General features: G+C 46.8%; 1 protein-coding gene across 2 annotated transcripts in view; it reads left to right on the top strand.

Annotated features, from left to right (window-relative positions):
• Positions 1-395: 395 nt before the first annotated feature.
• The window catches only part of LOC135531194 (myelin regulatory factor-like protein), a 32,834-nt gene continuing 18,732 nt past the window's right edge, over positions 396-14,497 (top strand). Inside the window, exons 1-5 of one of the 2 annotated variants that reach the window (XM_064959310.1) lie at positions 396-718; positions 4,681-4,769; positions 11,740-11,830; positions 13,654-13,715; positions 13,889-14,363. In XM_064959310.1, the coding sequence (XP_064815382.1) occupies positions 4,694-4,769; positions 11,740-11,830; positions 13,654-13,715; positions 13,889-14,363 (704 nt within the window). In that variant the 5' untranslated portion in view covers positions 396-718; positions 4,681-4,693. The remainder of the gene's footprint in view (positions 719-4,680; positions 4,770-11,739; positions 11,831-13,653; positions 13,716-13,888; positions 14,364-14,497) is intronic. The other variant, XM_064959309.1, reaches the window with a different exon arrangement.

Genomic DNA, 14,497 nt, shown 5'->3' with positions numbered 1-14,497 from the left:
ATTTCTGTGTGGACAGTACTGTATATCTGTGTGGACTGTACGTCTGTGTGGACAGTACTGTATATCTGAAAGGACTGTACTGTACTGTATATCTGAAAGGACTGTACTGTATATCTGTATGGACTGTACTGGATTTCTGTGTGGACAGTACTGTATATCTGTATGGACTGTACTGTATATCTGTGTGGACAGTACTGTATATCTGTATGGACTGTACTGGATATCTGTGTGGACAGTACTGTACTGTATGTCTGTGTGGACAGTACTGTACTGTATATCTGTATGGACAGTGTTCTATTTGCAGAGTGTCTAAGCCAGAGATAAGACTGCTTTTAGTGTACTACCTCTCTGTGTCACCTTGTAATGAATAGCTGCTTTATGGTCCAGGGCCAAGGACACCTGGCACACAGGCAGAACGCCTGCGCAGGGTACGGCAATGCTTTTCACCTTTCAGACCAGAGAACAAAGTACACAGGAGAGACACCTGTGACATATACATTATTTTGGATACACAATTCTGGGAATATTATTGTCAACACCAAAGGGCCTAAATCTACCGAAACAACTACCTGGATGGGTGAACAAACGTGGAGTAACTGGGCTCTGAGGATTTAGTGGATACTGTTTGCCAAATGGATTGTACCTGAGAGACGTAAATTGAAGTCGGAGAGAAGGTTGTCAACGGAACTACCAGCCAGGACTCCATTTTGGAGAAAAGGTAAGATTCACATTCAGCCTTTCCCTTCTCTACTGACTGTGGAGACGGGAAACCATTAGCTTCCTTCTAACAGTCAGTAGAGACGGAAAACCATTAGCTTCCTTCTAACAGTCAGTAGAGACGGGAAACCATTAGCTTCCTTCTAACACTCAGTAGAGAAGAGAAACATTAGCTTCCTTCTAACACTCAGTAGATACGGAAAACATTAGCTTCCTTCTAACAGTCAGTAGAGACGGAAAAACATTAGCTTCCTTCTAACAGTCAGTAGAGACCAAAAACCATTAGCTTCCTTCTAACAGTCAGTAGAGACGGAAAACCATTAGCTTCCTTCTAACAGTCAGTAGAGACTGAAAACCATTAGCTTCCTTCTAACAGTCAGTAGAGACGGAAAACCATTAGCTTCCTTCTAACAGTCAGTAGAGACTGAAAACCATTAGCTTCCTTCTAACAGTCAGTAGAGACGAAAACCATTAGCTTCCTTCCTTAACAGTCAGTAGAGAAAGCTAATGGTTTCTCTTCTCTACTGACTGTTAGAAGGAAGCTAATGGTTTTAGTATTTACAACACTCCCATTTGATTACTGTCTCTCAGCTTTGTTCAGGATATTTTAGTCAAAGCTCTGTGTTTGTAAATCTTTAAGATTAATATTTCCACTTTCTTTTTTTCTTTTTTTTGTGTCTTTTTCAAAAGGCCACTTGAATTGTTAGTGGTTCATAAGCATCCAGATGTTTATCTGGGACTGACTGATGTTTTTTACCAAATCATTATGAACATCCTTCTTCATCAACATAAGGCTGCCCGTTTCTCATAATGTATCGGCTGACTTCAGTGTGTCATTCATTCATAGAACTAAACTGACAATGTTATAAAGTCAATATCGAGGAGAAAACAGCCTCGTTATTCACAGCAGGTTAGTCACTGTGTCTTTGTCCCAAATGACAGACTATTCCCAAAATAGTCCTTCTGGGCCCTGGTCGAAAGCTGTGTACAAAGGCAACAGGGTGTCATTTGGGATGCATGGTGTATGTTATTACAGAAAGCCTCTCGTGTGTAAAGCCAAAGCAATTACACATTTCCCTAAATGAGCTGAGCTGAGAGAGACAAACTGTCCGTATCCCCTGGTAACAGACCAGCCAAAGCCATTACACGTTCCCTAAATGAGCTGAGAGAGACTAGAGACAACAGTAATGATGATGATTAATCATGGATTAGCTATAATGTACAGTATATCACACACACACACACACACAATAAATAATTATTATTACACCATATATAACGACATGACAGCAGTCAGGAACGTTATGAAGCGTGAAGAGTCAGTGGTTTTCGTTAGGAAAGCTTGAGTGCGTCGGCTGCTTGCAGAGACAGAGAGACGACTACAGTTGAACTGATTCCCAGTGAGAAACACTGAGGCCAACGGAAAACGGATGGACCGTTTGGTGAATAGAGAAAGGCCTTCCTGGAAGAGCAACACACAGTGAAGAGCAGGAAGACGGATGGACCGTTTGGTCAATAGAGAAAGGCCTTCCTGGAAGAGCAACACAAAGTGAAGAGCAGGAAGACGGATGGACCGTTTGGTCAATAGAGAAAGGCCTTCCTGGAAGAGCAACACAAAGTGAAGAGCAGGAAGACGGATGGACCGTTTGGTGAATAGAGAAAGGCCTTCCTGGAAGAGCAACACAAAGTGAAGAGCAGGAAGACGGATGGACCGTTTGGTCAATAGAGAAAGGCCTTCCTGGAAGAGCAACACAAAGTGAAGAGCAGGAAGACGGATGGACCGTTTGGTCAATAGAGAAAGGCCTTCCTGGAAGAGCAACACAAAGTGAAGAGCAGGAAGACGGATGGACCGTTTGGTCAATAGAGAAAGGCCTTCCTGGAAGAGCAACACAAAGTGAAGAGCAGGAAGACGGATGGACCGTTTGGTGAATAGAGAAAGGCCTTCCTGGAAGAGCAACACAAAGTGAAGAGCAGGAAGACGGATGGACCGTTTGGTGAATAGAGAAAGGCCTTCCTGGAAGAGCAACACAAAGTGAAGAGCAGGAAGACGGATGGACCGTTTGGTCAATAGAGAAAGGCCTTCCTGGAAGAGCAACACAAAGTGAAGAGCAGGAAGACGGATGGACCGTTTGGTGAATAGAGAAAGGCCTTCCTGGAAGAGCAACACAAAGTGAAGAGCAGGAAGACGGATGGACCGTTTGGTCAATAGAGAAAGGCCTTCCTGGAAGAGCAACACAAAGTGAAGAGCAGGAAGACGGATGGACCGTTTGCTCAATAGAGAAAGGCCTTCCTGGAAGAGCAACACAAAGTGAAGAGCAGGAATGGACCGGATGGAAAGGCCGGAAGAGCAACACAAAGTGAAGAGCAGGAAGACGGATGGTCAATAGAGAAAGGCCTTCCTGGAAGAGCAACACAGTGAAGAGCAGGAAGACGGATGGACCGTTTGGTCAATAGAGAAAGGCCTTCCTGGAAGAGCAACACAAAGTGAAGGGCAGGAAGACGGATGGACCGTTTGGTCAATAGAGAAAGGCCTTCCTGGAAGAGCAACACAAAGTGAAGAGCAGGAAGACGGATGGACCGTTTGGTCAATAGAGAAAGGCCTTCCTGGAAGAGCAACACAAAGTGAAGAGCAGGAAGACGGATGGACCGTTTGGTGAATAGAGAAAGGCCTTCCTGGAAGAGCAACACAAAGTGAAGAGCAGGAAGACGGATGGACCGTTTGGTCAATAGAGAAAGGCCTTCCTGGAAGAGCAACACAAAGTGAAGAGCAGGAAGACGGATGGACCGTTTGGTGAATAGAGAAAGGCCTTCCTGGAAGAGCAACACAAAGTGAAGAGCAGGAAGACGGATGGACCGTTTGGTGAATAGAGAAAGGCCTTCCTGGAAGAGCAACACAAAGTGAAGAGCAGGAAGACGGATGGACCGTTTGGGCAATAGAGAAAGGCCTTCCTGGAAGAGCAACACAAAGTGAAGAGCAGGAAGACGGATGGACCGTTTGGTGAATAGAGAAAGGCCTTCCTGGAAGAGCAACACAAAGTGAAGAGCAGGAAGACGGATGGACCGTTTGGTCAATAGAGAAAGGCCTTCCTGGAAGAGCAACACAAAGTGAAGAGCAGGAAGACGGATGGACCGTTTGGTCAATAGAGAAAGGCCTTCCTGGAAGAGCAACACAAAGTGAAGAGCAGGAAGACTGATGGACCGTTTGGTCAATAGAGAAAGGCCTTCCTGGAAGAGCAACACAAAGTGAAGAGCAGGAAGACGGATGGACCGTTTGGTCATTAGAGAAAGGCCTTCCTGGAAGAGCAACACAAAGTGAAGAGCAGGAAGACGGATGGACCGTTTGCTCAATAGAGAAAGGCCTTGTGGCAGGTTGACTTTCAGTTTGGCCACTAGGTTTTCCTGACAGAAATAGTTTGTTAGGCTACTGTTTTCCTGACAGAAATAGTTTGACCTAGGGCAGTAGGTTTTCCTGACAGAAATAGTTTGACCTAGGGCAGTAGGTTTTCCTGATAGAAATAGTTTGACCTAGGGCAGTAGGTTTTCCTGACAGAAATAGTTTGACCTAGGGCAGTAGGTTTTCCTGACAGAAATAGTTTGACCTAGGGCAGTAGGTTTTCCTGACAGAAATAGTTTGTTAGGCTACTATGTTTTCCTGACAGAAATAGTTTGACCTAGGGCAGTAGGTTTTCCTGACAGAAATAGTTTGACCTTGGGCAGTAGGTTTTCCTGATAGAAATAGTTTCACCTTGGGCAGTAGGTTTTCCTGATAGAAATAGCAGAGCCTCCAATTTTCTAAGAGTCTGGAGTTACATTCAAAGCCTACCATGCAAGCCTGAAAAGGAATAGGTTGGGGTTTCTTCCATTTTGTGTGTTTACCTCCTTATGAACATGCTTGGGTCTACACAGTGCTCAAGCCTAGGCCTTGCCTACTGTTTCACCCCCAATAACAGTTGTGTATCTCAGGCAGCTGATCACCATGGAGCCCTCCGGAGGACTCCCAGTGCCCGTTGATGTTCTGGGAGAGAATGAAGCGTTGCAGCAGTTCTTTGACGGTAAGACATTCTATAGTTGTGTCCCAAAACAGCACCCTATTCCCTAGTGTGTGTGTGTGTGTGTGAGAGAGAGGGTTGTGCGAGTCAGAGGAAGCTGGTGGGAGGTACTTTAGGAGGATGGGCTCATTGTAATGGCTGGGATGGAATAAATGGAACGGTATCAAACACATAGAAACCACATGTTTGACTCCGTTGCCCTAATTCTATTCCAGCCATTACAATGAGCCCATCCTCCTAAACCTCCTCCCACCAGCCTCCTCTGGTGTGTGAGTGAATGTGTATGGAATTATGAGTGTGTGTTTTTCAACACGTAATCCTTAGGGGAAGTAATGTTGTTCCTGAGGTGTCGATCCCACAACATTAATGTCAAAGGCCTTTTCACAGAAATATGAAGTGGCTAAAGCTCTCAGGGTCTGGACAGAATTATCAATATGAGAGTGAGAGAGGGAGAAGAGAGAGGGGGGCAAGGGAGAGAGAGAGAGGGTGGGGTGGGGTGGAGGAGAGAGAGGGGGGAAAGGGAGAGAGAGAGGGTGGGGTGGAGGAGAGAGAGGGGGAAAGGGAGAGAGAGGGGGAAAGTGAGAGAGAGGGGGGGAAAGGGAGAAAGAGGGGGAAAGGGAGAGAGAGAGGGTGGGGTGGAGGAGAGAGAGGGTGAGAGAGGGGAGCGGGAGAGAGGGTGGGGTGGGGGTGGAGGAGAGAGGGTGGGGGGTTGGAGAGGGAGGAGGGTGGCGAGGGGGTGGGGGAGAGAGCGAGGGGGTCCTGGGGGGAGAGGGGGTGGGGGGAGAGAGAGAGGGATGTCTCTAACCTTTCAGAACAGTCAAATGATCACCCGTCAGGTGTTACGATCACCCAAAGTTCATCTTCCCAAAGTTACTACAGTTAGATGAGTTAATAGTTCATGTTGTGAGTTACTACAGTTAGATGAGTTAGTAGGTAATGTTGTGAGCTACTACAGTTAGATGAGTTAATAGGTCATGTTGTGAGTTACTACAGATAGATGAGTTAATGGGTCATGTTGTGAGTTACTACAGTTGGATGAGTTAGTAGGTCATGTTGTGAGTTACTACAGTTAGAGGAGTTAATAGGTCATGTTGTGAGCTACTACAGTTAGATGAGTTAATAGGTCATGTTGTGAGTTACTACAGTTAGATGAGTTAATAGGTCATGTTGTGAGTTACTACAGTTAGAGGAGTTAATAGGTCATGTTGTGAGTTACTACAGATAGATGAGTTAGTAGGTCATGTTGTGAGTTACTACAGATAGATGAGTTAGTAGGTCATGTTGTGAGTTACTACAGATAGATGAGTTAGTAGGTCATGTTGTGAGTTACTACAGATAGATGAGTTAATAGGTCATGTTGTGAGTTACTACAGATAGATGAGTTAATAGGTCATGTTGTGAGTTACTACAGATAGATGAGTTAGTAGGTCATGTTGTGAGTTACTACAGATAGATGAGTTAATAGGTCATGTTGTGAGTTACTACAGATAGATGAGTTAGTAGGTCATGTTGTGAGTTACTACAGATAGATGAGTTAATAGGTCATGTTGTGAGTTACTACAGTTAGATGAGTTAGTAGGTCATGTTGTGAGCTACTACAGTTAGATGAGTTAATAGGTCATGTTGTGAACTACTACAGTTAGATGAGTTAATAGGTCATGTTGTGAGTTACTACAGTTAGACGAGTTCATTTATTTTACCTTTATTTAACCAGGCAAGTCAGTTAAGAACAAATTCTTATTTTCAATGACGGCCTAGGAACAGTGGGTTAACTGCCTTGTTCAAGGGCAGAACAACAGATTTGTACCTTGTCAGCTCGGGGGTTTGAACTCGCAACCTTCCGGTTACTAGTCCAACGCTCTAACCACTAGGCTAATAGGTCATGTTGTGAGGCGGTTTCAATTGAGGAATAGATAGTCGTTTGGCCAGATCGGTCCACTGTCAAGTTCCCAGTGTTTTATTAGTCGTATACCACACATATCCCGTACATGCATCGTCCAATGAAATGCTTCCTTGTAGGTTCCTTCTTCAACAATGCAACAACAACAAGAAATCATATAAAATAAGAATGTGAAAATAAATGTCTCAGTAGAATATATATATTTTTTGTTGTATAATAAAGTATAATAAAATAAAGCACAATTTGTAGATCAATATTTCCAGGTGTATTGGAGATGGGGGGATGGGGGGCAGTGTATAAACTGAGCAGTGTAGTAACAGTCAGGTCGCAGCAGTTGTGATGTGTGTGTTGTCGTGGACGGAGCAATTCCCATACTTGGCCGTGATGCAATCAGTCAGGATGCTCTCGATGGTGCAGTGGTTGTATTTGGAGAGGACCCGGGTTAGTTAGGATGCCGAATTTCTTCAGCCGCCTTAGGAAGTAGAGACGCTGTTGTGCCCTCTTGACAAGAGAGGTGGTGTTGTCTGTCCATGATAAGTACTCTGTGATGTGGATGCCGAGGAACTTAAAACGCGTGACTCTCTCTACCGCAGTCCCGCTGATGTGGATCGGGGCGTGTTCCCTCCTCTGCTTCCTGAAGTCAACAACAAACTCATTTTTGGTTGTTGTTGCTGACATTGATGGAGAGGTTGTTGTCCTGACACCACAATGCCAGTTCACTTACCTCCTCCCTATAGGCTGACTCGTTGTTCTTGGTAGGTTATCAGGCCTACAACCGTGGTGTCGTCATGGAGACTAGATGATGGAGTTGGTGTGGTGCAAAGCCACACAGTCGTGAATGGTGGATGAACAGGAAGTACAGCAGAGGACTGGGGACACACCCCCGGGGGGGCCCTCTGTGGAGAAGGTGTTGTTGCCAATCCTCACAGCCTGTGGTCTGCCCGTCAGGTGTCCTGACCCAGGGCTTTGAGTTTGGTAACAAACTTGGAGGGAACAATAGTGTTGAATGCTGAACTGTAGTCAATGAACAGCATTCTCACATAGGTGTTCCTCTTTCCAGGTGTAAGTGGGTCCAGTGGGCCTGACATGCTGGCCTTGATGTGGGCCATGACCAGCCTCTCCGGGCACTTCATGAGGACTGAGGTGAGCGCGACGGGGCGATAGACATTTGGGCGTGCCACTTTATTTTTCTTGGGCACTGGGATGATGGTGGTCTCCTTAAAGCAGGTGGGGACTACAGCCTGGGACAGGGACAGGTTGAAGATGTCAGTGAAGACTAGCTGGTCAGCACACACTCTGAAGACGGGGAGTATTCACTCTTCTTCTGAGAGTTTTCCTCACATCAACCTCAGAGAGTGAAAGCACCTGGTTGTCTGGAGCAGCGAGAGACTTCCTGGTTGTCTGGAGGAGCGAGAGACTTCCTGGTTGTCTGGAGGAGCGAGAGACTTCCTGGTTGTCTGGAGGAGCGAGAGACTTCCTGGTTGTCTGGAGGAGCGAGAGACTTCCTGGTTGTCTGGAGGAGCGAGAGACTTCCTGGTTGTCTGGAGGAGCGAGAGACTTCCTGGTTGTCTGGAGGAGCGAGAGACTTCCTGGTTGTCTGGAGGAGCGAGAGACTTCCTGGTTGTCTGGAGGAGCGAGAGACTTCCTGGTTGTCTGGAGGAGCGAGAGACTTCCTGGTTGTCTGGAGGAGCGAGAGACTTCCTGGTTGTCTGGAGGAGCGAGAGACTTCCTGGTTGTCTGGAGGAGCGAGAGACTTCCCGGGTTGTCTGGAGGAGCGAGAGTCTTCCCGGGTTGTCTGGAGGAGCGAGAGTCTTCCCGGGTTGTCTGGAGGAGCGAGAGACTTCCCGGGTTGTCTGGAGGAGCGAGAGACTTCCCGGGTTGTCTGGAGGAGCGAGAGACTTCCCGGGTTGTCTGGAGGAGCGAGAGACTTCCGGGTTGTCTGGAGCAGCGAGAGACTTCCCGGGTTGTCTGGAGCAGCGAGAGACTTCCCGGGTTGTCTGGAGCAGCGAGAGACTTCCCGGGTTGTCTGGAGGAGCGAGAGACTTCCCGGGTTGTCTGGAGGAGCGAGAGACTTCCTGGTTGTCTGGAGGAGCGAGAGTCTTCCCGGATTGTCTTGCTATTGTCTGCCTCGAAACAAGAATAGAATGTGTTAAACTCAGCTGGGAGCTTCGGTGGGCACCACACAGCTGGATTTGCCTTTTGTAGTCTGTGATAGTCTGTGGTCCTTGCCACATGCGTTGTGAGTCTGAGTTGTGGAACATCAATTCAGCGCCCCACAGAGTCATCGGGATCCATTCTGCTGACATTGAATGCTGCAGTACGGGCTCTCTGCATTGCACGGATATCTCCGTTCATCCAGGGTTTTTGGTTGGGGGTATGTCCGGATTGTTATTGTGGGTACAACATCATCAACACATTTCCTAATGAAGCCGGTGACTGACCATGTATACTGAAAACAAATATAAATGTAAAGTGTTGGTCACATGTTTCAAGAGCTGAAATAAAAGATCCCGGTTCTGTGTTGATAGTTCTACGAAAGCGTGGTCCTCTTCCCTACTCACACATTCCATATCTGGAGTTAAAGTTCAAAGGAGCCAGTTATTTCATGTTTTGTAGGCTAAAAATGGACAGCATACGAGGACAGATAAGATGCTTATGACAATTGCAATACGGTCATAGAGTTAGCAGACCAGAGACACTTCCCAGCCCCGTATCTACACAGGTGCAGCAGAGCTCTGACGTCATGGGCAGCTCAAGGCCACCTGTCCCACAATCAGTCACACAGTAATTAGATCAAGGCCAAACGCATCACTCTCAGGGACAAGCTAGAAGGACATTCTTTAAAGAACTTTAAAAAATGTTTTTTAAGTTCAGGTCTTTGTTTGTTGCGTGAGTGTTTGTGACTGTAAAATGTCTCCTTGCATTTAACTTGGGTACATGCTAAGTATGTATTTGGTATACTAGGTATGTATTTGGTATGCATTTGGTATGCTTGGTATGCATTTGGTATGCTTGGTATGCATTTGGTATGCTAGGTATGTATTTGGTATGCTAGGTATGTATTTGGTATGATAGGTATGTACTTGGTATGATAGGTATGTACTTGGTATGCTAGGTATGTACTTAATATGCTTGGTATGTATTTGGTATGCTCGGTATGTATTTGGTATGCTCGGTATGTATTTGGTATGCTCGGTATGTATTTGGTATGCTAGGTATGTATTTGGTATGCTAGGTATGTATTTGGTATGCTAGGTATGTATTTGGTATGCTCGGTATGTATTTGGTATGCTCTGTATGTATTTGGTATGCTCGGTATGTATTTGGTATGCTAGGTATGTATTTGGTATGCTCGGTATGTATTTGGTATGCTAGGTATGTATTTGGTATGCTAGGTATGTATTTGGTATGCGAGGTATGTATTTGGTATGCTAGGTATGTATTTGGTATGTATTTGGTATGCTAGGTATGTATTTTACCCAGGTCTTGTCCATAATATGTGTCCTGTCCTAGTCACTACACTGATGTGTTGGAAGCAGAGCCCAGCCAGTACTGTGTGTGTACATGTATATACAGGCTGTATATGGCTCTGAGGTGAGCTCACCGTAGACATAGACTCCCCTACTGATGCATTTGGACAGTGAAGCAAAAACATTTCATTTGGCTCTAAACTCCAGCATTTTGGATTTGAGTTCAAATGTTTTATATAAAGCAACAGTACAGAATGTCACCTTTTTTTTAAATTTGAGGATACTTTCATATATTTCTGTTTGACCATTTTAGAAATTAATGTGCTTTATGTATCTTGTCCTCCCCAGTATTTTTTTTGAAACTGCACTGTTGGTTTTCGGGCTCGTAAGTAAGTAAGCATTTCACTGTAAGGTCTACCTGTTGTATACGGAGCATGTGACTAATAAAGATTTGATTTGAAGGGGTCATAAGTATTTGGACAAATTCACTTCTGGTGTATTTAAGCAGTATATATGGGACCAGACACTAAGCTTCTGCCTACATATAATACGCAGGGGAGTGTACACACAGTAGATACACAGCAGGACTGGGACATCAACCACAGCAAACACTGAGCAGTCATTTCTTCTAGCGACCTGCCTCTTTTCTGGCTGATAATAGGGTTTTACTACTGTCTCCTACAGTACAGGGAGCCTCTATGAGAGCTGATAACACTGTCTCCTACAGGACAGGGAGCCTCTATGAGAGCTGTGTCCTGGCTGATAGCAGTTATTACTACTGTCTCATACAGTACAGGGAGCCTCTATGAGAGCTGTGTCCTGGCTGATAACAGTGATTACTACTGTCTCCTACAGGACAGGGAGCCATGTATAGGGCAGGCTATAGCAAACCTGTAGGTGATGGACCACACTCTGATACGCTGTAATGGTTACATACTGATATTAACGATGGGTTAGTTTCACCTGGTGACCTATAACCTTGGCAGATTCATGCTTTGTAGGGGAGAGAGAGAGAGCAAGATCTTGAGTGAGAGAGAGGGAGCAAGATTTAGAGAGAAAGATTTAGAGAGAAAGAGAGGGGAAGAGTGAGCAAGAATTAGAGAGAGAGAGGGAGCAAGATTTAGAGAGAGAGGGGAAGAGTGAGCAAGAATTAGAGAGAGGGAGCAAGATTTAGAGAGAGGGAGCAAGATTTAGAGAGAAAGATTTAGAGAGGAAGAGTGAGCAAGATTTAGAGAGAGGGAGCAAGATTTAGAGAGAGAGGGGGAGCAAGATTTAGAGAGAGGGAGCAAGATTTAGAGAGAGAGGGAGCAAGATTTAGAGAGAGAGAGGGAGCAAGATTTAGAGAGAGAGAGGGAGCAAGATTTAGAGAGAGAGAGAGGGGAGCAAGATTTAGAGAGAGAGAGGGAGCAAGATTTAGAGAGAGAGAGAGGGAGCAAGATTTAGAGAGAGAGAGAGGGAGCAAGATTTAGAGAGAGAGAGGGAGCAAGATTTAGAGAGAGAGGGAGCAAGATTTAAAGAGAGAGAGGGAGCAAGATTTAGAGGAGAGCAGGTGAACCAGAATGAGGCACTTGTGAAATGTAATGAAAAGTGTGTGTGTTTCCAGGATGCCAGGATATGAGTGGGGTTCTGGAGAGGGCTGTGGTGGACACCAGCATACTGGAACAGTACCTCAGCAACGACATGGACCCAACATTGTGAGCATCCATGTTTACTTTATTGTACCTGAGGGTCAATCTGTTTCCAGGACCATCTACTACCTGGTGAGCATCCATGTTTACTTTATTGTACCTGAGGGTAAATCTGTTTCCTGGACCATCTAATACCTGGTGAGCATCCATGTTTACTTTATTGTACCTGAGGGTCAATCTGTTTCCAGGACCATCTAATACCTGGTGAGCATCCATGTTTACTTTATTGTACCTGAGGGTAAATCTGTTTCCTGGACCATCTAATACCTGGTGAGCATCCATGTTTACTTTATTGTACCTGAGGGTAAATCTGTTTCCAGGACCATCTAATACCTGGTGAGCATCCATGTTCTTAGTCCATCTACCCCCCTTAAACACAGCAGCTGTGTTAAATGGAATGGATGACACACATAAGTGTTCACAACACAACGGCACAATGCTAGAGCTGGGGTGGCCAACCCTCCTCCTGGAGACCTACTGGTTCTGCAGGCTTTTGTTCCTGCCCTACACTGTACCTGCTGCAGGTGGGCAGCTCTCCACCATGGCACCAACAGCTACAGCTGTAGGCTTTGTTGTTAACTAGTCAAGACAATGACACGTTAGGTAAGCAGAGAGAGAGGCTAGTTCTAGTAACCTTGTCTTTGGAGGGCCATGTCTGACTGTGTCTTTGGAGGGCCGAGTCTGACTGTGTCTTTGGAGGGCCATGTCTGACTGTGTCTTTGGAGGGCCGAGTCTGACTGTGTCTTTGGAGGGCCGAGTCTGACTGTGTCTTTGGAGGGCCGAGTCTGACTGTGTCTTTGGAGGGCCGAGTCTGACTGTGTCTTTGGAGGGCCGAGTCTGACTGTGACTTTGGAGGGCCGAGTCTGACTGTGACTTTGGAGGGCCGAGTCTGACTGTGTCTTTGGAGGGCCGTGTCTGACTGTGTCTTTGGAGGGCCGTGTCTGACTGTGTCTTTGGAGGGCCGAGTCTGACTGTGTCTTTGGAGGGCCGAGTCTGACTGTGTCTTTGGAGGGCCGAGTCTGACTGTGTCTTTGGAGGGCCATGTCTGACTGTGTCTTTGGAGGGCCATGTCTGACTGTGTCTTTGGAGGGCCATGTCTGACTGTGTCTTTGGAGGGCCATGTCTGACTGTGTCTTTGGAGGGCCATGTCTGACTGTGTCTTTGGAGGGCCATGTCTGACTGTATCTTTGGAGGGCCAAGTCTGACTGTGCCTTTGGAGGGCCGTGTCTGACTGTGCCTTTGGAGGGCCATGTCTGACTGTGTCTTTGGAGGGCCATGTCTGACTGTGTCTTTGGAGGGCCATGTCTGACTGTGTCTTTGGAGGGCCGTGTCTGACTGTGTCTTTGGAGGGACGTGTCTGACTGTATCTTTGGAGGGCCGTGTCTGACTGTGCCTTTGGAGGGCCATGTCTGACTGTGTCTTTGGAGGGCCATGTCTGACTGTGTCTTTGGAGGGCCATGTCTGACTGTGTCTTTGGAGGGCCATGTCTGACTGTGTCTTTGGAGGGCCATGTCTGACTGTGTCTTTGGAGGGCCATGTCTGACTGTGTCTTTGGAGGGCCACGTCTGACTGTGTCTTTGGAGGGCCATGTCTGACTGTGACTGTGTCTTTGGAGGGCCATGTCTGACTGTGTCTTTGGAGGGCCACGTCTGACTGTGTCTTTGGAGGGCCACGTCTGACTGTGTCTTTGGAGGGCCACGTCTGACTGTGTCTTTGGAGGGCCACGTCTGACTGTGTCTTTGGAGGGCCGTGTCTGACTGTGTCTTTGGAGGGCCGTGTCTGACTGTGTCTTTGGAGGGACGTGTCTGACTGTATCTTTGTCTTCCTAGCATGTTACCAGAGTCACCACCAGATTCTGGTTCAGAACCGTGTTCACCTCCGCAGATACCAGGTGAGCCACTGTGAAAATGAAACCTCTTCCTTTATTGGCAATAACTTATCAACAACGGTTGATAGGAATCTCTTTCAATGCCAAGTGTTACAAACAGTACAACCATGTCATAATAATAAAATGTTCCTATTTTAATGAATGATTTGACTGCCTTCGCCCCGTTCTTAACCTAGACGTGAGCTACTGCAACCAGGAAGTCTTTCAGACAGTGACACGTCCTCCAGCCTCATCGTGCCGATATAAAGAGCTGGCACCACAACCCCCACCACACCCAGGACAGCCATACCACCAGGGGCTGACTAACTCTTACACCAAGACAGGCACATCTCCGGGCTCACTGCCCCACAACCCCCCCCTCCACCACCCCCACTACCTGAGCCCAGGGGAGAGTTATATACAGGCTAACACTGCCCCCACACCGCCCGTCCACCACAAGGCTCTCCAGCAGCATCAGCCTCCTCCACGCCAGGGCCTGGCAGACAGCTACCCCAGGGCCAACGCACCCCCGGTCCCAGAACTACCTCCAGGCCAAGCCCCATGCCTAGCCCCAGGCCTCGGGCTGCCCTCATCCTGCCGACTACCTGTGCCTGGATGCCCTTCAGAACCAGGATATTCATACCTGCCTCCCACAGCTGGTCAATACACAGGGTGAGAACTACTACTAAACTACAGTGCATAAACTACTAAACTACCGTACAGCACATAAACTACTAAACTACCGTGTACAGCACATAAACTACTAAACTACCGTACAGCACATAAACTACTAAACTACCGTACAG

Source organism: Oncorhynchus masou, unplaced genomic scaffold (genome assembly GCF_036934945.1).
Source record: "Oncorhynchus masou masou isolate Uvic2021 unplaced genomic scaffold, UVic_Omas_1.1 unplaced_scaffold_1549, whole genome shotgun sequence".
NCBI classification, from domain to species: domain Eukaryota; kingdom Metazoa; phylum Chordata; class Actinopteri; order Salmoniformes; family Salmonidae; genus Oncorhynchus; species Oncorhynchus masou.
This window is presented reverse-complemented; position numbering and strand designations above follow the sequence as displayed.